This window comes from Mesoplodon mirus (assembly GCF_964341445.2).
Source record: "Mesoplodon mirus genome assembly, chromosome: 19".
NCBI classification, from domain to species: Eukaryota; Metazoa; Chordata; class Mammalia; order Artiodactyla; family Ziphiidae; genus Mesoplodon; species Mesoplodon mirus.
In genome coordinates, this window is record NC_138995.1 from 37,041,187 (window position 1) to 37,066,815 (window position 25,629).

The 25,629-nt window shown below is 38.8% G+C and overlaps 1 protein-coding gene across 1 annotated transcript; it reads left to right on the forward strand.

Annotated features, from left to right (window-relative positions):
* Positions 1 to 19: 19 nt before the first annotated feature.
* On the forward strand, positions 20 to 25,629 carry LOC309795245 (UPF0547 protein C16orf87 homolog). The gene is made up of 4 exons (XM_082607435.1): positions 20 to 247; positions 6,391 to 6,484; positions 17,098 to 17,280; positions 24,043 to 25,629. Exons 1-4 carry the CDS (start codon positions 182 to 184, stop codon positions 24,159 to 24,161), a joined length of 462 nt encoding a protein of 153 aa, XP_082463561.1. The 5' UTR covers positions 20 to 181; the 3' UTR covers positions 24,162 to 25,629.

Consider the following 25,629-nt stretch of genomic DNA (forward strand, 5'->3'; position numbering starts at 1 on the left):
CTCCGCGCGAGCTCGCGCACGCGCGCGCGCGCGCTCTTCAGAGCCTCAGTGTGGCCAGCGGGGACCGACGGGCGGAGGCTGGGCTGCTGAAGTACGAGGGGCGGAGCCCGGGCTGCCGCCGCCGCCGCCGCCGCCGTTGCCGCCGCCACTGCCTCCGCCGCCGCTGCCGCCAGAGAGGAGCATGTCTGCAACTCGAGCCAAGAAAGTGAAGATGGCCACCAAATCATGCCCCGAGTGCGACCAACAGGTGGGCGCCGGGGGCCGGGCACCGGGCACACGGGCCGGTGGGGCGGGTGCGCGCGGGCGGGCGTCCGTTGCCGGCGGCCGCTGGCTGTGGAGAGGCCGCCTCGCCGGGGTCCCAGCGGCTGAGCGTGTGGGCCGGCCCTCGAGCTCTGGCCACGATGGGAGCCCGCAACCGGACGGGTAGAGCCGAGGGGTTGCCGGGGAAGCGCCCGTGGCCGCGCCCCGGCCGGTGCCCACCTGGCGGCGGTCAGACGGGCGAGTATCTTGCCCTGTGGCCAGCCGCGTGAGAGGGGGCGTGGATTTATCGTGAGCTGACGGGGCGCCCTGTCCGGACCCTTCCCGAATCGCCTGTCCGGCTCCGGTGACAGCGGCAGGAGTGTGGGGCAGCAGCCTAAGTGGACGAGTTCGGTCCCTCAGCCCCCTCCTGCCCCGAAGAGAATGCCCGATGTGCCGACTCCGAGTCCGGGCTCCTGGCTCCGAAATCCGCCTTCTGCCAGGCAGGGTTGCTTTGTTCCCGTTTCAGATGTGTACGGTGGACCCCCAAAACTGTCCCCCCGCGACCTGGGCGGATGCTTAAATGTGACAGAAAGGCCCGCAGTGTAATAGTTTTAAGTTTCGGCGAAATATGGAGATTTTTTCTCTTAAATATATTTATTATATTTTTGACGTAAATAATCGTGAATCCTTTCTGTACATTGTTTTAAATGGAACGTTATTGAATAACGCCCCCATTGAAGCCCTTCCTTTCTGAGCGCTCCTCACTTCCCCCTACCCGCCGCGGTATCCACTGCTAAAAATTTGGCATTTTCTGCTTCCAGGTCTTCTAAAAAATATATATGTGTTTTTATGAATTTTAAATGACTGCTTTCTACACAGAATTAATGGTGTCATAGCTGTAATTTTTAAAAATCTCATCTTAACCGTTTTAGTTTAAGGATGCCTCATTTTTTACTAGAATAATACAAGTTCCTCTAAACCTTATAATCTAATGAGTTAAGACTCTCTCAGTTAGAAGCATTAGTAAGGGCCCTATTTCACGCCAACATGCGGATCTGGGTGTGTTTTTTTCTTTTCCACTGAGAGAATTTTTTCAAAATGATTACCTCTTCTCCCTTTTTCTTTCTTTCATTTTTTTTTAAAAATCAGGAGTAATTTGAAATGGCTGAAGACTTTTTTAATAAGCTGATTTTAGTGCATACTTTAAGGAGCAAGCTTAAAGGTTGATCAAATCTTTTAACAGAAAATGTTACATGTTTTATTCAGTATCTTTTATGGGCAATGATAGATATGCTGATCAGAGGAAGACTGTGCAAGGAGAATTACGGTTTTTTGCTTGTATGAGTTTATTGAGTATGCATTTTAAAAACAATTTAGCCATGTTTTCCAAAACAGGGTTAAATTTCCTTTCTTTTTAATTTATTTTTTAATTTTTATTTATTTACTTCTTTTTTTTTTTTTTTTTTTTTTTGCGGTATGCGGGCCTCTCACTGTTGTGGTCTCTCCCGTTGCGGAGCACAGGCTCTGGACGCGCGGGCTCAGCGGCCATGGCTCACGGGCCCAGCCGCTCCGCGGCATGTGGGATCTTCCCGGACCGGGGCACGAACCTGGGTGCTCTGCAGCGGCAGGCGGACTTTCTACCACTGCGCCACCAGGGAAGCCCTCTTTTTTTTTTAAAGATTTGTGTTGGGTCTTTGTTGCTGCGCATGGGGCTTTCCCTAGTTGCGGCCAGCGGGGGCTACTCTTCATTGCGGTGCACGGGCTTCTTATTGCGGTGGCTTCTCTTGTTGTGGAGCACAGGCTCTAGACGCGAGGGCTTCAGTAGTTGTGGCTCGCGAGCTCTAGAGCGCACGCTCAGTAGTTGTGGTGCGCGGGCTTAGTTGCTCCGCGGCATGTGGGATCTTCCCGGACCAGGGCTCGAACCTGTGTCCCCTGAATTGGCAGGCGGATTCTTAACCACTGAGCCACCCAAGAAGTCCTAAATTTCCATTCTTACTATTAAACTAAATTTGTTAAATTCTGAAAAAGTTGGACTTTTCTATTTAAGTCTCCTTGTCGAAGATTATTTCAATATTTAAATCATTTCCATTTGTTCCGTTTAATTGTGCAGAAGTATAAGGTTTACATGGTATGCATTATGCATTCCAGTTTCTGTAGGGCGTCAGTTATTGCAAATCCTGACCTTGTTGTATTTGGCATACAGTAACCTTTTGGGGAAAATAACCTGTTTTTAATATACTCGTTAAAAAAAGAGGAAAGGATAGTAAACTTGTAAGAGTCCCTGTAACTATTCAACAAAACGTGATCAGCATTCTATTTGGAAATATCACATTCTGTTTTGTTGTTACACACACAACCTCCACTCCAGCTGCCATAACAAAATACCATAGATTGGGTGGCTCAAACAACAGTAATTTATTTTGTCACAGTTCTGGAGGCTGGAAGTCCCAAGATCCTGGCAGAAAGGAGAGCTTTCTGGTGTCTCTTCCAAGGACACTAATGCATTCGTGAGGGCTCCACCCTCATGACCTCATCTAAATCTAATTATCTCATCTCCAGATAATACTATCATGTTGGGGGGTTGGGGCTTCAACATACGAATTTGTTGCTGGGGTGTTTTTGGGGGGTGGGGACACAATTCATTCCATAACAGGCTACAACAACATAATTTAAAATGTTGATTTGTAGTGTTCTTTATTCTAAATACTTAAGAGAAGATAACATACATGGTGACTAATTCAAACTTTTGGTGATTCTTAAAAGCGATTTATCTTTTACTAAAAGTAACTCACTTGAAGAAAATAATAGATTAATTTTAGTTTTCTAGTTATTTGAAAGTACAGGTTTCTTATAAATGAGAAAAAAATTATAATCCAGAAAGCCATTTTTAAAAAAAGCTTTAGAATACTGCTGTTATTCTAAGTTGCCTGATGAATATCAAATTAGAATTTAGATATAGTTTATAAACATAAATATAAACTCTTTAAAGTTTGAGGAGATTGCCTCAGTTGAGTATATTTACATAAGTTCTATATATGTGTGTGTAAGTTTAAAAACAGGTACAGAGATCAGCAAACAAGAAAGACCTAGATTTTCAGTTGCTTTATTACATCCCCTTTTACATTCCCCCATTTGAAAATATAGTTCTGAAATATCTAAACCACAATACTTTTCATTTTCAACGGGTTTCACATCCACTAACTCAAGTTACTGAGCCATTTTGAGTGTAGTAGTAGTCAGGATTCTTATTATTTTTCTGGGATCTCTGGTGTATGTTTCTGTTTTTGCTTTTTTTTTTTTTTTCTTTATTACATCAGCTTTTTCCCCCTTTTAGGAAAAAATGTTAGGAAATTTTATGTGACATTTAGCAAATATGTCTGCTGTACATAACTTTGATGCTCTTAGCAACAAAGAGTATAGATGGATTCTCTGTACTGTGGTTATTTTTGAGCTTTTTAAAGTCAGTGAAACAATATAGGGTCAGGATTTTGTTTTTTGCAGTTGTTTTTTAAGCCTCTTACTTGTAAAACATGCCTACAACCTAAATATCTATTCTTCAAGGAATAAATTGATTCACAAGCCATCAGTAAACAACACTTCAAATTTTTTTTCTTGCATTTTAAAATCCTGAAAGTATAGCATTAGAACTTTCATTACTGTTGTCTTTGGCATTACAACTGAAATTTCATGGAAGTTTAGGTGTTTGTTTAAAATCCAAATTATACAATAATTTAAAGAGATTAATATAACTGAAGTTGTCTACCTCATTTAATAATTCTTTTTACAGGATCTGTATTGTGGTGGTGGTTAGTTGGGTTTTCTTCAGGGTTGGTGTGAGGGGAAGGAACTTTACATTTTCAAAAGGACCTTAGGGTGACTTAGCTCAGGTCCATGAATGTTCCTTGAGCATAAGACACTTTCATTAAGGGATGTAAATCAGCTTGTCAATTGAATTAGTCATCCCAAAGCCGAATGTACATTTCTCATCTAACTGTAGTACTCTGTTAATTCTGGACATGGGTTGATATAATTTTTTTGTGTATAAGACAATTAAATTTCAATTTGTTGAGTTTCAATAGCTGAAAGAAAATGGTTGTTGAGTAGCAAAGGGTATGTTGAATAAGAACATCACGTTCTGTGTTTTTTTGGGTAGCATTAACTTAAAACAATTTATATTGCCGTGGATGCCGTTAATGATGTGTTTAAGTATAAAGGAAATGAGTCAGTACCTTTCAGCTTGGTTTCTGTGAAGATGTGAAATTTTTAAAATGACAAAACATGCCTATTTTAGGAATATTTTACAGTATTAAGAAATGTAACTTTACATTTTCTGTCATGGTTTGGAAGAATCTTTTTGCATTCTTTTTTTTTTTTTTTTTTTTTTTTTTTGCGGTACGCGGGCCTCTCACTGTTGTGGCCTCTCCCATTGCGGAGCACAGGCTCCGGACGCACAGGCTCAGCAGCCATGGCTCACGGGCCTAGCTGCTCCACCGCATGTGGGATCTTCCCGGACCGGGGCACGAACCCGTGTTCCCTGCAGCGGCAGGCAGACTCTCAACCACTGTGCCACCAGGGAAGCCCTCGTTACATTCTTGATAAAGCAAGCTGTTAGACATACCTGGAGTTTGATTATTTTTATAGATTCATTGTTATTTTTCATAAATACAAACTAGAATTCTTTGTTCAGTATTTTTATGCAAAGAAAAGGAATTCTGCCAAAATTCTGATTTAGCTTATTTAGATCACATATTTATATTCTAGAACATGAGGCATTCTCTACATAAATTGATGAAAGCTTTATAGTAGTGATTAAACTTTTACATAAGCAGAACAGTGGGCAAATGGAACTTATCTTACAAAGGGAATTGTAATTACTATTCTGTGAGTACTTTTTGTTGAGATTAATTTCTGGTTTTCAGTGAATGTGCCCTGAGTCCAGGGATCATTAAGGTTAATATTAGTGAAACAATTGTGGAGGGAAAGCTAAAGCTTTTTTCAATGATTTTCAATAACATTTGGCTTTATAAATTTATTTATTTATTTATTTATTATTTTTGGCTGTGTTGGGTCTTTGTTGCTGCATGCGGGCTTTCTCTAGTTGCGGTGAGCAGGGGCTACTTTTCATTGCAGTGTGCGAGCTTCTCATTGCGGTGGCTTCTCTTGTTGCAGAGCATGGGCTTTAGGTGCTCGGGCTTCAGTAGTTGTGGCACACGGGTTCAGTAGTTGTGTCTTGTGGGCTCTAGAGCACAAGCTCAGTAGTTGTGGCTCATGGGCTTAGTTGCTCCACGGCCTGTGGGATCTTCCCAGACCAGGGCTCAAACCCATGTCCCCTGCATTGGCAGGTGGGTTCTTAACCACTGCACCACCAGGGAAGTCCCTAACATTTGGCTTTAGAAAAATATTGACAGACTTGAAATGGAGAAAGGAGACACTTGTAAAAATAATTTACAGATTTAGAAACAGAAGCCTGAAGAGCTTGTGTTTTATCCAACGTCCTTCCTGGAGCTGAGACTGTAAGATACTAGATCTCAGCTCCTGCTTTGTCCCACACTCTCTTTTGTTTGTACAACACTTTTGCTCCTCAAACTGTTTGTTGTAAACTTTTTTTTTTTTTTTTTTGGTAGTAATCGGCATCTTACCCGCTCATGTTGGAACCTGGGTTGTTTTCAGTTCTTTACTCTTTTGAAATGTCTTGTAGATCTACCTTCTCTCCATTTCCATTCTCACTATTCCAGTGGGGCCCTCATAATGTTATGCTGGGATTACATTAATGATTTCCCAATCATGCCCCCTTTTCCAATTTATTCTATATAAACTGCTTTCAAACTAATATTTTAGGAAATGCTACCTTTTTTCCCATATATTTTCCTTGGCTCTGACCCTATTGTGGTTTTCTGTTGCTCACTCACATCAGCACATGTTTACCATGCATTTGTTGCATTCATAGTTATTGTAGTGTGTTAGTAGAATGTGAAGATTTAGAGGACACAGTACCCATCTCATAATTTGTTGTCAGGAGGTGGGGTTTAAATAAATCCATGATTCCTACTTCAAGTAATTTATCATTCAGTTTAGGAGAGTACATAAACACTGAGAAGTTTAAGAACAGAAAAATAGTAATAATAAATTGTTTCTTTTTTTTGTCTACAGGTTCCTGTTGCATGTAAATCATGTCCCTGTGGTTACATATTTATTAGCAGAAAACTTTTAAATGCAAAACACCCAGAAAAATCATCTTCTACAGGTAATTGTGAGAGTTTACCACATTTTTAGCTTTTTGATGTAGAAATTTAAATTTAATTTTTGTGAATTTACTATTCAATTTTTGTTGAAGTTAAAAATTAAAGTCTATTGAAGTATGTGTTTGGTTTTTATTAGCTATTGGAAATCACCTTATGACATGAGTATGCTGTTCATTCTATTTAAATGTTAACTCCCTTGTAATGCTGATAAAGCTTGTAACAAATTTTCTATTTTTTATTTTTGGAGGATGGAGAGCCATTGAAGGGTTTTAAGCAAGGGAGTGACCTAATCTGATTTTTTTTAAAAAATTTTAAATGTTTACTAAAGGTATAATTGACTTCCAATAAATTATACATATTTAAAGTGTATGTTTGATAAGTTTTGTCATGTGTTTACACCAGTCACCACAGTCAAGATAATGAACGTGTCCATCATTCCCATAAGCTTTCTAGTTCCCCTTTGTAACTATTTTAGAACTTTACATTATATAAATGGAATCATACAGTATGTAATCTTTATTGCTATTTTAGAACTTTACATTATATAAATGGAATTTTAGAACTTTACATTATATAAATGGAATCATACAGTATGTAATCTTTATTGCCTGACTTCTTTCACTGAGCATAATTTAAGATTCGGCCATATTGTTGTGTATATCAATAAGTATTCATTCCTTTTTATTGCTTAATGGTATTCTTTGTGTGGATATGCCACAATTTGTTTATCTGTTTACTGCTTGATGGACATTTGGTTTTTCCTCTCATAGTGCTGGCACATGTGTAACAACTTTAAAGTAGGTTTGTTTTTTTTTTAAACTGGTGACTGAAAAAATATAACCTGATTTTGGTGTGAATATAATTTTTAGATACATTGGTTATTTTTTGTAATTCCCTGATATAGAATATCTAAAAATTTTTTTGTTTGAATTTTACCTTCCCATTAATATAGACAAATTGGATTTGTTCAACAGATATATTTATTAAAAAATGAAATTTTGTTATTTGTTCTTTGATAAAGTCAGAACTTTGTATGTTCATGATCCCCAAATAAGAGTAGATTGATTGCAAGTGTATATATGAGCACCTGCTGCTGTATGCTAGGCACTGTTCTAAGCCTTGGGCCTAAAGTAATGAATGAATTTACTATCAAGGCGGGTTCACTGCTGTCATGGAGCTTAATGCATTCTTGTGGGCAGGAAATAGAGAACAGATGAACAGGGAGAATATCAACTTGTGATATTGTAAGAAATTAAAATAGAGTGCTGAGGTGTGTGACTGGAAGGCTACTTTTGATTGAGTGGTTTGGAAGCTTCTCTGAGAGGTGACATTTTAGGCTGAAGCTGAATAGGAACAGGGAGGTAGTAGCCATAACAAGATCAGGAAGAAAACCATTCTTGACAGATGAAATAGCAAATGCAAAAATTTTAAGGTTGTTAAAAGTTTGGTATATTTTAGGAACAAAAAGGCCAGCATGGTTGCAGTGTAGACAGTAAAACCAGGAGAGTGTTCGATATGAGGCCAGAGGGATAAGCAGGGGCCAGATTATTTATATAAGGCTTTGTAAACGAGAGTAAGATTTTGGTTTTTGTTCTTACAGTGTGAGGAGAAACTATCCCTGGGATGTGCGATGAGGTGAGGGGAGGGTGGCATGCTCTGATTTGCCTTTTAGAAAGATCATTCTGACTTCTGTCTACAGAATAGTTTGTGGGGTTACAAGGTGGAAGTGAGCTTTTGCTGTATGTTAACTGAGTGAGGATGCCGAGTTAGGCAAAGAATGGTTATAGTAGGAGATGATTCAAGAATTACTTATATTTATGTCTGTGAGAGGTCTGTTTATCCTAGGTCTGTGGAGAGATGGGAGGAAAGCAGTTTTAATTCCATTTCTACCTCTGAGTTTGCTCCCTTTCAACATGGTAATGGACTTACTATTAATTCATTAGTTCTTAAAGGCTGTTGCTGGATTGGTTATATAAGAGTCATCCAGAGAACTGTTAAAAATCAATTCCTGGTTCTTGTTTCCTAAGAGTGTGATTTGGGTATGGGAACCTTGGAATGATTCACTCAGTAGATTTGCTGGGGTGGCATGTCAACTCAGTTCCGAGGCTCCAAAATGAATAAGACATGGTCCATGGTATTAGTGGGACAATTGTGTTTATTAGTGTTTCACTCAACAAATATTTTTGAGACCCTTCTATATATCAACAATTCAGGTGAGAAATGAGGTAAGGAAGAAATGTAAATGAGGACAGAGAAAAGGGACAGATGCTACAAGTGTTAAGAATTTAGTATCATTTGAAGGAGAGGGAAGACTTTAGAATGACTCCCAGATTTCTGACTGGGATTACTGGTTAGAAAGGGAAGATAAAAGGGAAGACAAGTTTTGAGGGAAAGATGAAGAAACTATGTTTGGATATAGTTGTGAAATATCATCCGTGTGGATTTTTTTTTTTCCCAGTTGGACATGCAGTCTGAAGCTCAGGGAATAGCCTCAGCTAGAGAGAAAGGTTTTGAATCATCATGGTTGTTGATATCATGGAAATGGATGAGCTAGTTCTATAGAGTCTATAGAGTAGGAAGAGGAAGCAGGTTCAGGGACTGAACTCTGGCAGACTCCAATCTTAAAGGGTAGAAGTGGGTAGGGAGGTCATGTCAGCTGAGAAGAAATGTCAGCCGCAGGAGAACAGCCAACAGAGAGTGGTGTTACATAAGTCAGTGTGATGAGTGAGAAGCAGTTCATTATTATTTTACGTTTGGAGTTTCCTAAGGTTCTGTTGTTTAATAAGAGTAGACTTGCGACCTTGAAGTGAAGATGGAACATTGAAGCCTAGAAATCCTAGGGAGGAGGAAGAAGAACCATCAAAAGAAACAAAGAGTAGAAAGGACAGAGAAATATCAGGGATAGACTGTGCTGTAGAACCAAAGGAGGAAAGAGTTTTAAGAAGGATTAAGAGTACTGAAAGCCTGGAAATCAGTTTGGTATAGTACAGACATGTACTATATGTTGTTATATATTATATGGAAGATCTGGCTTCAGATTCAGATTCCAGTTTGGACACTCTCTAACAGGTTAATTAACCTCCAGGGGCAGCTGCTGTTTACTTGTGTTTATGTAGATTTGTAGTACCAACCTTAGAGGATTGAAGTGTAGATGAAGTGCATATGAAAATGTCTAATATAAAGAAAGCTTGGTATGTTATAGGTACTCAATAAATACTAATTTTTACAATTAAGTTTCTTTTTTAAAATTTTTTCTGGCTGCATTGGGTCTTCGTTGCTGCACACGGCCTTTGTCTAGTTACAGCGAGCGGGAGCTACTCTTCGTTGCTGTGCGCGGACTTCTCATTGCGGTGGCTTCTCGTTGCGGAACGTGGTCTCTAGGCGCGTGGGCTTCAGTAGTTGTGACATGTAGCCTCAGTAGTTGCGGCATGCAGGCTCAGTAGTTGCAGCATGCACGGGCCCTAGAGTGCAGGCTCAGTAGTAGTGGCACATGGGCTTAGTTGCTCCACGGCATGTGGGATCTTCCCAGACCAGGGCTCAAACCCGTGTCCCCTGCATTGGCAGGTGGATTCTTAACCACTGCATCACCAGGGAAGTCCCCAAGGAAGACTTTTATTTGCATAATTAAACATTTAAAACAAAAAAGAAATGTCTTTAAAGCTCAGATTGCACTTATCTTAAAATCATAGCTATAAAAGATTATTTGAAATTTCAGTGGGTTGAAACCTCTTATTTAATTATTGTAACTTTGTGTGACATGCAGGAGGAAAATAATCTGTTAAGTCATAGATTTATCTAGATTTGAAATGTTGAAAACTCACATTTTGCAAATACACTAATCATCTTTATATCTTCATAACATACATGAAAATAGGGAGGTGGGACGCTAGAACAATCTAGAACTTTGCTAGCTGAAAATATAGATAAATAAAATCTATTATGGAAATTAATTTTAAATTGTAAAAATATATTAATTTCGGTGAGAGGAAAAGATGAGTGTTACAAATAAAGCTGTATTAATACTCAGTGTTTTGTAGAAGTGCATAGAACCTCAAGGCAATTAATTATTCTTTGATACCTTTCTAAATGCGTTAGGAATGTAATATTGTTTCTTTTATCTTTTTTAGGGGGTCAATATTAAATGGAGATAAATTTTTTAAAGTTGACTATGTTATTCATGGAGGATTTCATTTCTAAATTGAATGGTTGACTGAGAGTTTAAAAAGTAGCCTTGAGGTTGAGTCTTCATCTGTCAATTTGAAGAAATTTTTAAAAAAAGAAATTAAAGGAAATACTGTATTTCCTAAGATTGAAAGTACCTGTACTGTGGCCTAAACCTTCACTACTGTAGTAGTAATCTATTCAGGTATTTGGTCAGTCACCAAATACTGACAGAAGCAGTTTTTAGTGAGAACAAACTCAGTTTGTTCCAAATCTTTAAATTTAGTTTTCCAAATGGGTGTTCTGGGTGGTTTAGTGACATCAAGGGTGCTATTTTGCACTTAATAACAATGGATATACCTTTAAATTTTTTTCATTATAAAAACTGTAAAGAAAAAGTAAACTGAAAATCTAACTGAGATACTAGTTTATAAAAGACTTCCTCTAAAGGTAAGAAAAAGATTTAAAACGGTAAGAATTTTGAATAGCTTATTAGTATTTAACTGTTAATTTCTCAGTGAGTATAAGCTTTGGGTTAAGCTTAGTCAAATAAATAACAAAATTAAATAAATTCTATTTTTTATTGGAGGAAGGAAAAAGGGATAAAAATATTAAACCTAATTTTTAAATTATTCTCTAACAGGGAAAGGCTGATAAATAAGCAAAGTCTATAAATGACATACTCACTTTTGTAGTTAAGGAAGAAAAATGGAGAAATGATTATCACCAGTACCTTTTAGAAACCCAAAATGATTGAACATTAATCAGTAGTAAGTGATCCTCAACTCTGGATTACTTGACAGTGAAGATTTGGTTTTGTTATTTCAGAAAACATTGTTCCTTACATGCTAATCACTTAAAATTGCTGTACATTCATATATGGAACATAGTTTTTATTTTGCCTTTTGATGAAAAAATACATACCTTCATCTCTGTGCCTTTTTTTAAAGTTCTTAATCATATAGTTTATATAATGATATCTATATTCATCTTTAAAAGACATTTCTCATAGAATCCTCTGATTTCTTCTAATCAAGACTGATTTTAGTGCTCGGTGGCCCAGGATCCCAGGGAGCGCTGTCCCACACCCAGGAGTACCATGCATGGTGGCTTTGGGTTTGGGTGTCCTCAGGAGGGGTCCGGGTAACACTGGTGAGGACAGATGTGTCAAGGGAAACAGAGGAAGTGAAGCTTTCAGGATGGCTGCCTGTGAGTGAGGCTGGCACGGAGAGCAGCCTCCACAAAGAGAGGTCACGGCACCTCTGTCCATCAGAGACACTCAATCCCTGGGCTTGGAGGAGGGCTTCTCAGGGCAAGCGCAGATTAGAGGTCACCTGTCTGGAAGATTCACAAGAGCCGCCTGCCCCTGGGGTGGTGCCGCCTGCCCCTGGGGTGGTGCCACCTGCCTGGGGAGGGTCATGGAGGCAGGACGCAAACCTCATTGTGTCGTGTTCCCGCACAAATCATGAAAATGGGGCTGGAGACAGAGCCCAGACGGCAGGAACTCTGCCTACAGCACGTGGCACCACAACCCCCTGGTCACACACGGGGCCACGCTGGACTGTTGGCTCTGTTCACTCCAGCCACCTGGGGACAAAAGGGATCTTTTGCATTACAGAGATTTTATATATATATTTTGTTTGTAATGAGCCATTCTCAGTAAACATTATCCTCACTGCGAAAAAAAAAAAAAAAAAAAAGACTGATTTTAGGTCTGCTGCACAGCTGTCATGCTAAAATTTCTTTCCATTGTACTATAAGGATAATCCTACTTTTTCTTTTAAAGATATTTTAATGTGGACCATTTTTAAAGTCTTTTATTATTGAATAAAATAAAATTGAATTTGTTACAATATTGCTTCTGTTTTATATTTTGGTTTTTTGGCCACGAGGCATGTGGGTCTTAGCTCCTTGACCAGGGATCGAACCTGCACCCCCTGCTTTGGAAGGTGAAGTCTTAACCACTGGGCTGCTAGGGAAGTCCCCTACTTTTTCTTTTTAATTTTATTTATTTATTTATTTATTTATTTGGCTGTGTTGGGTCCTCGTAGCTGTGCATGGGCTTTCTCTAGTTGCAGTGAGCGGGGGCTACTCTTCATTGCGGTGCGTGGGCTTCTCATTGCAGTGGCTTCTCTTGTTGCAGAGCACAGGCCCTAGGCGTGTCTCAGAGCACAGACCAGGGCTCAAACCCACGTTGCCTGCATTGGCAGGCAGATTCTTAACCACTGCGCCACCAGGGAAATCCCCAAATTTAGTATTTTAATCGTTTTAAGTTGTACGGTTTAGTGGCATTAAGTACATTCATATCATGTGCTTAATCATCACCACTGTCCATTTCCAGAACTCTTTTCATCTTCCAAAACTGAAACTCCATACACATAAAACAGTAACTCCCCATTTTCCTCCCACTCCCCACCTGCATCACGCCCCAGGCCACTACTATTCTTTCTGGGCCTGTGAACTTGAATTTCGCTACTGTAGTTACCTTCTATAAGTGTAGTCATGCAATATTTGTCCTTTTATGTCTGGTTTCACTTAGTATAATGTCTTCATCCACGCTGTGACGTGTCAGAATTTCCTTCCTGAATAATATTCGATGGTATGTACTTACTACATTTTGTTCATGCATTGAACAGAAGTTTTTAATTTTGATGAAATCCAAGTTGTCTATTTTTTCTTTTGTTGCCGGTACTTTTGGTGTCATATCCAAGAAATCATTGACAAATCCACTGTCTTGAAGTTTTCCCCCTGTTTTTTTCCTAAGCATTTTATAGTTTTAGTTGTTATATTTAGATCTTTAATCAATTTTGAGTTAATTCTTCTATATTAGGGTCCCCAATCCCCGGGCCACGCACTGCTACCAGTCCGCGGCCTGTTAGGAACCGGACCGTAAAGTAGGAAGTGAGTGGTAGGTGAGCAAGCGAAGCTTCTTCTGCTGCTCTCCATCGCTCGCATTACCTCCTGAACCGTCCCCCCTGCCCCGCCCCTCCCCCGGGTGGGGGGAAATATTGGCTTCCAGGAAACCAGTCCCTGGTACCAAAAAGGTTGGGGGCCGCTGTTGTATATGGTATAAGATAAGGGTCCAGTTTCATTTTTTTGCCTGTGGATATCCAGTTTTCCCAATTACCACTTGTTGAAAGTACTGTTTTTTCATGGCTACTGTTATTGAAAATAATTTGACCATATATTCGAGGAATTATTTCTGGGCTATTTTATTCTATTGGTCTGTATGTCTCTGGTAAGGCAGTACTACACTTTTTTTTTTTTGCGGTACGTGGGCCTCTCACTGTTGTGGCCTCTCCCGTTACGGAGCACAGGCTCCCGACGTGCAGGCTCAGCGGCCATGGCTCACGGGCCCAGCCGCTCTGCGGCATGTGGGATCTTCCCGGACCGGGGCATGAACCCGTGTCCCCTGCATCGGCAGGCGGACTCTCAACCACTGTGCCACCAGGGAAGCTCAGTACTACATTTTTCTGATTTCTGTAGTTTTGTTAGAAAAGTTTTGAAATCAAGAAGTGTGATTCTCTGTTCTTTTCCAAGATTGTTTTAGCTATTTGGGGTCCATTGATATTCCATATGATTTTAGGATGGAGTTTTCTATTTCTGCAAAAAACTCTTAATGATATAATACTTTCTGGAGGTATGCTTTGAAATGTTTTAAGATGTTTTTGTTTCCTGAACTACCTTTGTTCCTCATGTTTTTGTTTTTGTTTTGTTTTTGGCCTTGACCAGCGATTTAACCCGGGCCACAGCAGTGAAAGCCCAGAATCCTAACCACTAGACCACTAGGGAACTCCCTGTTCCGCATGTTTTACCTTGCTCCTTCTCTCTCACACACTTTTAATTTTCTTCAAATAGCTGGTAATCCTTAACTGCCTGTTGATATTTATAAATGAAGGCCTTGGTTTATCAGTGTAGATAACTTGCATGAATATCCTACACTGTTTTGAAAGTCTATTTCGACATCTCTTTAGTGTACAATTGGAAGAAGCTTATTGGCAGGCTTTTAGATGTAAATTAGGTGAGCTGGGGAATGCTGTTGAAATCCATGATTGCCAAAATAAGGAAGGTTTCATTCTGGGACAGAATGTGAAATCCTTTATAGTATTTCATTTTTATGAGGAACTGCCTTTTTTGTTTGTTTGTTTCTTCTTTCTGTGTTGTGGAGATTCAAAGTCCCCTGGAACATCGCTTGGTTCCCAAGAGCTTTACATCCTTGCGTTGCTTTGTATACATAGGCCCAACTGTTCTGCAGTAGTTCTAGTTACTCTGATGATCACCCTGTGGCCTGCTGTTCCTTACTGTACTTTTTGTCCTGTCCTGGGAGTATCTTTGGGAAGAACAGCGATCCCTTCTATAGGAGGTATCTCTTATTCTTATTTTGAATTTTAGTTTCTTCTATTCTGGTTACTTAGAATCTGTCAGCTTGCCAGTTTGCTGAAATTCTGTAATTTCAGATCGTTAATAGCACCCTTTCCTGTTTCAAGCACTGCGGATTTATTTTCCCTTTTCCCTTTACCTTTTTACCCATGTTCTCATTTCAGTAGGATTTTTGAGAAGACAGTGAAATAAATCATGTGTTCAGTCTGGTTTTATTTATTCAGCACCACTTAAAGTGTGCAGGTAACGTTCTAGGTTCTGTGAATGAGACAGACAAAAGCATCCCAACTTTCCTAGAGCTTATATTTTGATGGGGGAGACATATTGAGCATATAAATAAATGTAGTAGTAGTAGTAGAAGTAGAAGTAGTAGTAGAAGAAAATTATAGAAAGTAACTTGGGCTGGGAGACTCAGAGGGGTGACCTATAAATTGACATCTGAAGGAAATAAAGCCTGTCTCATGAAGAGCCTTGGGAAGAAAGCTCTAGGCAGAAGGATTAACAAATGCAGAGACTCGAGGGGAGGAAGGAACTTGTTTTATTAAAAGGAAGGCATGTCTGGAGAGTACTGAACAACGTGGTATGAGATTAGATGGGTGAGAGGCAAATGTCAGGTTTATAAGGGGACTTATATATAGTCTTTGGTCAGGAAATTTGACTTTCTTTTTTTTTTTTTTTTTTTTTTGCGGTACGCGGGCCTCTCACTGCCGTGGCCTCTCCCATTGCGGAGCACAGGCTCCGGACGCGCAGGTTCAGCGGCCAGGGCTCACGGGCCCAGCCGCTCGTGGCATGTGGGATCCTCCCGGACCGGGGCACGAACCTGTGTCCCCTGCATTGGCAGGCGGACTGCCAACCACTGTGCCACCAGGGAAGCCCCTTCATTTTATTTTTAATTTATTTACTTTATTTATTTATTTTTGGCTGCATTGGATCTTTGCTGCTGCGCGCTGTCTTTCTCTAGTTGCGGCCAGTGGGGGCTACTCTTAGTTGCAGTGTGCAGGCTTCTCATTGCGGTGGCGTATCTTGTGGAGCACGGGCTCTAGGCGCGTGGGCTTCAACAGTTGTGGTAGGTGGGCTCAGTAGTTGTGGCTTGTGGGCTCTAGAGCGCAGGCTCAGTAGTTGTGGTGCACGGGCTTAGTTGCTCCACGGCATGTGGGATCTTCCCAGACCAGGGCTCAAACCTATGTCCCCTGCATTGGCAGGTGGCTTCTTAACCACTGTGCCACCAGGGAAGCCCTATATAGCCTTTTAAATTGTTCTCTTTAGTTCTTGGGATATGAATTTTTTAATATGTTTTGCCCCTTTACCACCATGGTTTTAGGCATTTGGTGAATTTTCTTTCTTTCTTTTGAATTCAGGTACGTATTAAAGCAATTTTAAAAAATTGTTGTTTGAATTATCCAAACTTTTGATCTGTTTGGAGTAAGAGGGGTGGCTCCTTGCATTAATTAAATCACCATGTTGAGTAAAGTTCCCCTATTGCTATTTATTTGGGATAAACATGCTCTTAGAATGTCAGAAATGACCTAATCTGTGGATAAAGTGAAAACTGCTTACTTCCCTAGTGTTTTTATGTTTTCCCTAGATACTTTCTGTTTGGTTTTTATTGGGAACTTTAATATAAATATTATGGCTAAGGTCAGTTTTGCTTCTGTGTATTTGACATATTTCAATCTGCAATTTGGGTAGGGGGAAAAAAGGAATGGAATATTTATTTTCCTTTTGTAGTACTTCACCATTTTTAACTTGGATACAGAGAGAAGGAAAAAGGTTGCTGTGGAATTGTGTGAACTTGTAGGGGCTGAAATTAAAAGTATCAAATAAAGAAACTTGTCTTTTGTTATAAGATTCCTACTACCTCATGTGTTAATGTGGATCTGAATTCTTTTGAATTTCTTTTTTTCCTGCATGGGTATGAGGGACATATGAATGTTATGGTTGTAGTTTTATAAAATATGCCAGGCAGCAAACTCTAGTGCTATTTAGAAAAAAAAAAAAAGAAGAAAGCAATGAGAACATGGGCAAACAGTTCTTGCTAAGCCCTAAAATATATCACTTTTATTCATCCACACAGAAAACAAGCATGAGGCCAAGAGGAGGCGAACAGAGAGAGTTAGGCGAGAGAAGATAAATTCTACAGTAAATAAGGATTTAGAAAACAGAAAGAGGTCTCGAAGTAACAGCCATTCAGATCATATCAGACGAGGAAGAGGAAGACCTAAAAGTGCATCTGCCAAAAAACATGAGGAAGAAAGAGGTATGAGTAAATCCAAGCAGTTGTGTTTTTTTTTTTTTCAGGTATTAAAGTTTTCTAACATCTAAATTAGATAGTAGTGAAGAAAGTGTTTGGTAGGCATTGAACTCCTGGACTTAAAATTCCAACTCATATTTTAGTTTGTAAAAGCATTTCCTCTCAGGTAGATGCTTGTTTTAAAAAAGTCACATAAATTTAATTCCTACTGGAAAATTAAAGGCTTAAATTAGGTAAAATTCACCTTGCTATAAACTGATGATAGTAAAGTTCAGAGATAATTTGTGTATGACATCCTGGATAAGTCTGTTAAAATAGTTATACTTTTTAAAAGATAAATCTGAATTCTGTTAAGACTTATTTGAAACTATTATACTGTGAGTTTTAAAAATTTACTCTCAAGTGTTCTTCAGTATGAATTTTTAAATTACTCCTGTTCCCTATTTTGAGGCAGCTTTTGGATAGTAAGGTGAATTCTTCTTGGTCTAAAACATATTCATATTCTCCTTATAGATTTTCTCTTTTCTTCTGATAAGTAGTGTGTCTACCAATAACTTGTTTGTAACCATCAACTAAAACTTCTCATTTTCTTTGATTTGTACATCTTTTAAAAAACACTTTATTGTGGAAAATTTAAAAGATTACACAAAAGTAAAAAGAATAGTATAATGCACCCCGTATGCCCATGAATATCTTTTTAAAAGTGGGACTTTCAAGCCAGTAATTAAATGAAAAAACGAGATAGTTGCTTTTTATAACTCTTTAAAAATCTCTCTCAAGTAAATCAACTATACTTCAATTAAAAATAAATAACAATGTTGTTAGACACCACAAAAACCTCTATTAAAATAATTTCTTCAGTGAAATGTGTTTATAACTTCTTATGTTATTTGTGAGTTATGTTTTGCTTTTTCAGGTATTCAGTCTTAGATATTCAAATATAAATGTATTTTAGACATTGAGAATTTTTTACGTGTTCACCGTTTCTCTCTGCTTTGTGTGTTTCTGTTTGAATAAAAGTATTACTGTTAGGGAAAATAACTTCACTGGTATAGCTTTTATCAAAGTTAAAGATTTTTTTAATATTGTATGGCTAAAGGACTAAGGTTTATAATTCTTTGACTGTATTCTGTGAAGACTGTGCTTCTATACTCCTTAATTTCTTTGGTAATTTTACTGCTTTTTCTCTTTCCTTCTATTATGCTGATCTTCCAGAGAGTTTGAGTTGTTTTCTCAACTTGAGGGTGCTTCTTTAACATTGGGATGATCAGAAAATATATGCTAAAGGCTGTTTCAGAATGAAAACTAGGTAAAGAAAAGTCAACAGAGGGGCTTCCCTGGTGTCACAGTGGTTAAGAATCTGCCTGCCGGTGCAGGGGACACGGATTCAAGCCCTGGTCCGGGAAGATCCCACATGCCACGGAACAACAAAGCCCGTGCGCCACAACTACTGAGCCTATGCTCTAGAGCCCGCGAGCCACATCTACTGAGCCCCACGTGCCACAACTACTGAAGCCTGTGCACCTAGAGCCCGTGCTCTACAACAAGAGAAGCCACCGCAATGAGAAGCCTGCGCACCGCAACGAAGAGTAGCACCCACTCGCCACAATTAGAGAAAGCGCGAGCACAGCAACGAAGACCCAATGCAGCCAAAAAATAAAATTAATAAATTAAAAAAAAAAGTCAACAGAGAAAAAAGAAAAGAGGGAAATACTGCTTGGCCCAGAAAACAACTTTTTTTTTTTTTTTTTCGGTACGCAGGCCTCTCACTGTTGTGGCCTCTCCCATTGCGGAGCACAGGCTCCAGATGCGCAGGCTCAGCGGCCATGGCTCACGGGCCTAGCCGCTCCGCAGCGTGTGGGATCTTCCTGGACCGGGGCACGAACCCATATCCCCTGCATCGGCAGGCGGACTCTCAACCACTGCGCCACCAGGGAAGCCCCAGAACATTCTTTACAGTTGAAGTAAAGGGAATATAACCCAAAGAATGGAAAAGGAATGCTTCTGGTCAGAGGAGATGAGAGAATAGATAATGACAGTTTTTTATTTGGGGAAACGAAGGCTCTGTAGTTGTGGTAGGACTCTATATATGCAGGTTTGGATCTTTTATTTCATGTTAACTTGAAAAAAGCATTTATTTGGCTATAAATTGGTTTCAGGTATTTTTAGTTTATTATAGAAAAGTTTTAAGAAAGCTATTTCTAGAGTAAGATATGCTTTTCATACAAACAGGGAGGACCTCAAGGAATTTTTGTATAATAAAATAGAATCTTTTAACATAGGCCAGAGGTGAGGGCAGTCAGCAAACTTTTCCTGTAAAGAGCTAGATAATAAATATTTTAGGCTTCGTGGGCTATAGGGTCTCTGTCATAGCTAGTCTGCTCTGTCATTGTGTCTGGAAAACAGCCATAGAGAATACGTAAATGAATGGGCATGGCTGTGTTCCAGTAAGACTTTGTAAAAACAGGTGGGAGGCCAGATTTTGCCAATTGTATTTTACCAATTTTGCAGGCTGTATTTTACAAACCCTTAAAGCAGACCATGTCTAAATATAATACTGATAGAAAATATGAGCTTTTGAAATGTCTGTATATTTTAGAATAGACTTCTTTGATATGCTTCTTAGTGTTAAGTAGCTACTTAAATCAGTATTTATTGATTCTCAGCTCATAGGGCACTTGAAGAATTTAAAGCAAGCTTTACCTTTATTCTAATAAGGAAAACCTGACAGTGTGTCTAAAAGCACATTTTTAATTGGCTTTACTGTTTTCTGTTTTTAAAAAAATAGGAAGAAGAAGGAATGAAAAGGAAATCTTTTTAGACATCTAGATAACAACATTATCATAAAAGCCAACCATTAAACTTAATGGTTTTGGATGGTTTAAAATAAGTCTTCATTTTATATGCGGGGGGTATGATTATTCTGGATATTAGTAAAGTAGGAGTGACTTTTTTTTTTTTTTTCTTTTTTTTGCGGTACGCGGGCCTCTTACTGTTGTGGCCTCTCCCGTTGCGGAGCACAGGCTCTGGACGTGCAGGCTCAGCGGCCATGGCTCACGGGCCCAGCCGCTCCGCGGCATGTGGGATCTTCCCGGACCAGGGCATGAACCCGTGTCCCCTGCAGCAGCAGGCGGACTCTCAACCACTGCGCCACCAGGGAAGCCCCAGGAGTGACATTTTGACTGATTGAAATATATTGGGCAATTCTTAATACCTTATTAATGAACATAGAGAGTTAATGTAGACTTCACGTTAAAGATGGTGGATTGAATAAACACATCTAGCTCTGCACCCTCCCCAAATCCTAGTAAAATGACAGGGATGAAAGGGATTTTTTTTTTAAAGGGCCAAGTCCCACAAGGACAAGGAGTGGGAGAAGCAGCAAAATTCTGGAAAGTGGTAACTTCTTTAGCAGACCCAAGAAACCCAAATTGTAAACTCCTTTGAGGAAAGCTGAGAAAGAAACTGATTTTTGTTTCACATCTGCCTAAGGTCAGGAATTTTTACCTCAGTTATGTCTGGAAGTGTAGAGGTGAAGGTGAGGCTAAAAACAAGACTATTTGAAGTCTGTGTTTTAATAGCCTCCTAGGGCTCTTTACCCTGACCTCCCCTCCCTGCAAGTTTATCCTTTGAAAGGGAAAACACAGTCTCTGGTCTAGGAAACACCAGGCATCACTGAGGGCAGGAGTACCAAATTAATATGAGGAAGATTAGGTGAAAATTGGAGATGGTAAATACTGAGTTCTCCAGTTAGGCTTTCACAAAGGAATAAAAATATAACTTGGATATGATAAGTTTTTGCAGGGAGAAGAAAAAAATTAAAACTACCATTAATATTCTTTGTAAGAGAAGATATGGTAGTCATGAAGGAAAAACAAGATGATGTTTAAAAGGAATTGCAGATGTCAAAAAAGTACCTGGAAAATGAACTTTAAAATGAGAATCTCAAAGTATATATATATATGTATGTATATATCTATATGATTTGCAGAAATGTAAAACTTTAACAGAAGGCTTATAGACAAAATTGAAGAAATGTACCAGAATGTATAGCAATAGGAAAAGAGATTAAAAAAAATGAATAAGAAACATAAGAAATTTAAAGGACTAGTTCGAGGTCCACATCTGTAAATAATTGATGTTGCAGAAGAAGAACATAGAAGATGAAGTAGATGGGAAGTCATCAGTGAAATAATTCAAGTAGTTTTCCCAAACGGGAAGGACATTGAGTTTCTATATTGAAATGCCTCACCAAATTCCCAGACCAATGGATGGTTAAAACTAGATATTATGCCAAAGCATATCATCATAAATCATATCTCTCTGGCTAAAGGGAAGGTCCTTCAAGTGTTCAGAGAAAATAATCAAAGTGGTACAGTGGAATACTACCCAGCAAGGAACAAACTACTCATGTATGAACAACATCAGTGAATTTCAAAAACATGTTGAATGAAAGAAGCTAGACACACAACAGTACGTACTATACCATGCCACTTATATGAAGTTCAAGAACAGGCAAAATAAATCTATGGTGGTAGAACAATCGTTGCTGGTGGGGTCGGGAGGGATTGACTGGAGAGGAGCATGAGGGATTTTCTGTATCTTGATTGTGGTATGGGTCATCCAGTTGTACACTTATGATCTGTATATATATTTTTTTCTTTTGCAGTACGCGGGCCTCTCACTGTTGTGGCCTCTCCTGTTGCGGAGCACAGGCTCCAGACGCGCAGGCTCAGCAGCCATGGCTCACGGGCCCAGCCACTCCGCGGCATGTGGGATCTTCCCGGACCAGGGCACGAACCCGTGTTCCCTGCATCGGCAGGCAGACTCTCAACCACTGCACCACCAGGGAAGCCCATGATCTGTATATTTAACTGTAATAAATTTAGCAATAACTTAAAAAATAACTGTAAAAAGTGGTATAGGGTTTTCTTAACAGTGACACCAGTAGTTGGAAGACAGTATTTTGCCTTTAAAATACTAAGAGGAGGGCTTCCCTGGTGGCGCAGTTGTTGAGAATCTGCCTGCTAATGCAGGGGACACGGGTTCGAGCCCTGGTCTGGGAGGATCCCACATGCCGCGGAGCAACTAGGCCCGTGAGCCACAACTACTGAGCCTGCGTGTCTGGAGCCTGTGCTCCGCAACAAGAGAGGCCGCGATAGTGAGAGGCCTGCGCACCGCGATGAAGAGTGGCCCCCACTTGCCACAACTAGAGAAAGCCCTCGCACAGAAACGGAGACCCAACACAGCAAAAATAAATAAATTAATTAATAAACTCCTACCCCCAACATCTTCTTAAAAAAACAAACAAACAAACACAATTACTAAGAGGAAATATTCAAGTCTTTACTCAATCACACTATTAACTAGTGTGAAGAAAGACTAAAGACACTTTCTGATATTCAGGGTCTCAAAAAATTTGCTACACATACTCCCTTTCTCAGGAGGCTACTGCAAGATATATGGCATCAATGAATAAGTAAACCAAGAAAGTATCCTGGACCTACGACACGGGGTCCAACTCAAGAGAGGGATGAGGAGAATCTCCAGCATGATGTCGACGAGAGATCTCTGGATGATAATTGTGCAATAGGCCTAGAAAGCAACCATTTCACATTGGAGCATAGAATTTCTTCAAGAAGATAAGATTGATATGTATAAACATTCTGAAAGATTTATCCAACTAGGAGAGAGTTTGGGTTCAATTAGTAATGAAAACTAAGCAAGTGAAAAAAGAGAATCTCTTCAGTGAAAACAGTGTACAGGAAAAGTGAAATCATTTACACAGTGAATAATGTAAACACAATATTGATCTCATCAAAATGGTAATATAACTATAATAGGAAGATGTGATAAGAAGAGTATGGTGGGGGCAAGAGACAGAAAACAATAAATCCTAACATTTCATGGTGGAAAGTCAATTAATAATGCTTAAAACCAAAAATCCAAGATGTTGCATCAGATAAATATGTTACTTAGGTAAAAACCAAAAGGAATACCTGGAAAAGTAGTTTTATTTGAAGAGTAGGAAATGTGCGTGAGGGGAGGAGGACTTCTGTTTTTTTGTAACATGTTTTGTAAAAATAATTTGACTCTAAACTATATTCGTGTTTAACTTTGATTAAAAAGTCAGTACAAAACAAAAAATGATACAAATGTGGAATCATAGTAGAGCCTGAAAAAATCATTTGGGAGAATATACACAAAAGATGTTAATGGAATTTAACTGGCTCATAAGATAATAAGTGATTTTCCTTTTTTCTTTTTCTGTATTTTTCAAAGTTTCTACCATAGACTTGGATTACATTTGTAATCAGGTGGGGAAAAGTAGAAATAAATGTTGGTTATTCATATTTTCCATAGCAGGGCTAAGGTGAAGAACTTAATATATTCATAAAGGCACCATTGATGTTCAGAAGGGACCATATTTAGGGTGAGGAAATTCATTTTTATTGAAACAGCTCATGCTAGTGAGGAGAAAGAAATATTTGAGATTCTTACAGAAATGATATTGATATTAGACTGTGTGTATAGAAATATATACAGTCTCCATTTAGTCTTAGAATTGAGTTCATGGCATTTTAGTAACTCCTTTGTGTAATTTTAAAATTTCAGTTCAGTAGCATAATACTTAATAACATTTAGTGTATGTTGTAGTATTATGTATTATATTTATTGTCATTTAAAGGAATACTTGAAAACTTTAAATTAAAAAAAAACTGCATCTACTGCCTTTATATTAAAAGCTTTCCCTTTTTCTTTTAACAGAGAAACAGGAAAAGGAAATTGACATCTATGCTAACCTCTCTGATGAAAAGGCTTTCGTGTTTTCAGTCGCCTTGGCAGAAATAAATAGAAAAATTATTAATCAAAGACTTATTCTCTGATATTTGTCTGCAAAATGTGTTGAAACTTTCTTCAGGATTACATCAGCAAACTCTCAAACAGTTATGAACTCCCAGGAGCATTCTGACTGCATCAATAAGGGCCATTGATTGTTTTTTTTTTTCTTTATCATTTAGCCTGTGGCACACTTTGGGAGCAAAGCTGCAGGCTTGGACTGTTCTGGGATTTCCTTGTTTACCAAGGAGTATTGTCAGTGTTTTGTGTTTGGGATATAATGTATTAACCCCCCCACCCCCCCCACCCCCCTACCCCCCGCTGAAAAGAAGAAAAAAAACTGGATGGCTTTTACAAGATTAAGGGGTAGGGTTGGGAGTGGAAGTAAGAAAACTAGAGAAATAAAATGATAGTTTGCAGGTTTGCCACCAGAGATGCAATATTTTAAATACTTTGAGAAAGAGTGACTTTTAAAAATATATATTTCAGATTTTCAACACTGACATTGCATATTTGCAGTTCATTTAGTAAATTGGCAATTGATATTTTATTGAATGGGGAATTAATAATATAAACTGTAAATTTTGTCTTAAATTGATTTTTTTCTTGGCCTTTATTTTTATAACTTAAGGTATGAGTTATATTTTAGAAGCTACTTTCTAGTTTGGAAGTTTGGGTGCTATATGAAGAAAAACATTTAAGGATATATCATACTTCAGATATAAACACCTTGTTTTCTTGAATGTAATTTATTTATTAATTAAAAAAATACTTTTTTGCTCTCAAGATGGTGCCTGTTAACCTAAACATAAAATATATTTATTACATGCAAAATATTTCTTAGATAGCCACTTTGAAGCAGTAATGTTCTTTCTGAATGGATGTTCATTTATACATCCTGAAAATTATTTAAATTGTTACTTAACCTCACTCTGGAGGAAAAAATAAACCTTAATATTGAAACTAATAGATTCAATAGTTTGGTATAAGCTTTTTGTTCTAGTGAAGTTTTGTGAACTGTATTTAAATTATTAATTTTCTAGTGTTAAATGATAATTGTTTATAGTTGATTTGTTTTATACTAAATGCTTTTACATTTTTGTATATCGATTTAATGCTTACTGTATTCAACTTGATAATGACTTCCCTTATTTTAAGTCGACTGTGGCCTCCCCGCACCGCCCCCCCATCTGTTTGGAAGTCCTAAAGCCTTATTAGCGAATGTAGGCAGCAGTTAGACTTAGCCCTTACTTAAGAGAACTTTCCTTTCAATTTCAACAACAGCATTGTCAGCTTCAGAGTGCATCTCCCATTACCTCCCAGAAAAGAGGTTTACCTTTTTTTCTACTTTATTTAAATGGTAGCCAGCAGAGGGAGCTTAAGAGGTTCTCTAGGTAGGATGTAGGATTTTCGTAAGAATTCCTTTTCCCTCAATCCCCATATTTACCTGCAAGTACTACTACAATTATCTTGTATGCATTTTAAAGCCCTAGTAATAAAGTTTATTCCCAGAAA

Excerpts from the sequence above, each read along its gene's own strand:
- LOC309795245 (XM_082607435.1), top strand. The coding sequence starts at position 182 with ATGTCTGCAACTCGAGCCAAGAAAGTGAAGATGGCCACCAAATCATGC. Across the intron at positions 248-6,390 it reads GCCCCGAGTGCGACCAACAG|GTTCCTGTTGCATGTAAATC; the intron begins GTGGGCGCCGGG and ends TTTTGTCTACAG. Across the intron at positions 6,485-17,097 it reads AGAAAAATCATCTTCTACAG|AAAACAAGCATGAGGCCAAG; the intron begins GTAATTGTGAGA and ends TCATCCACACAG.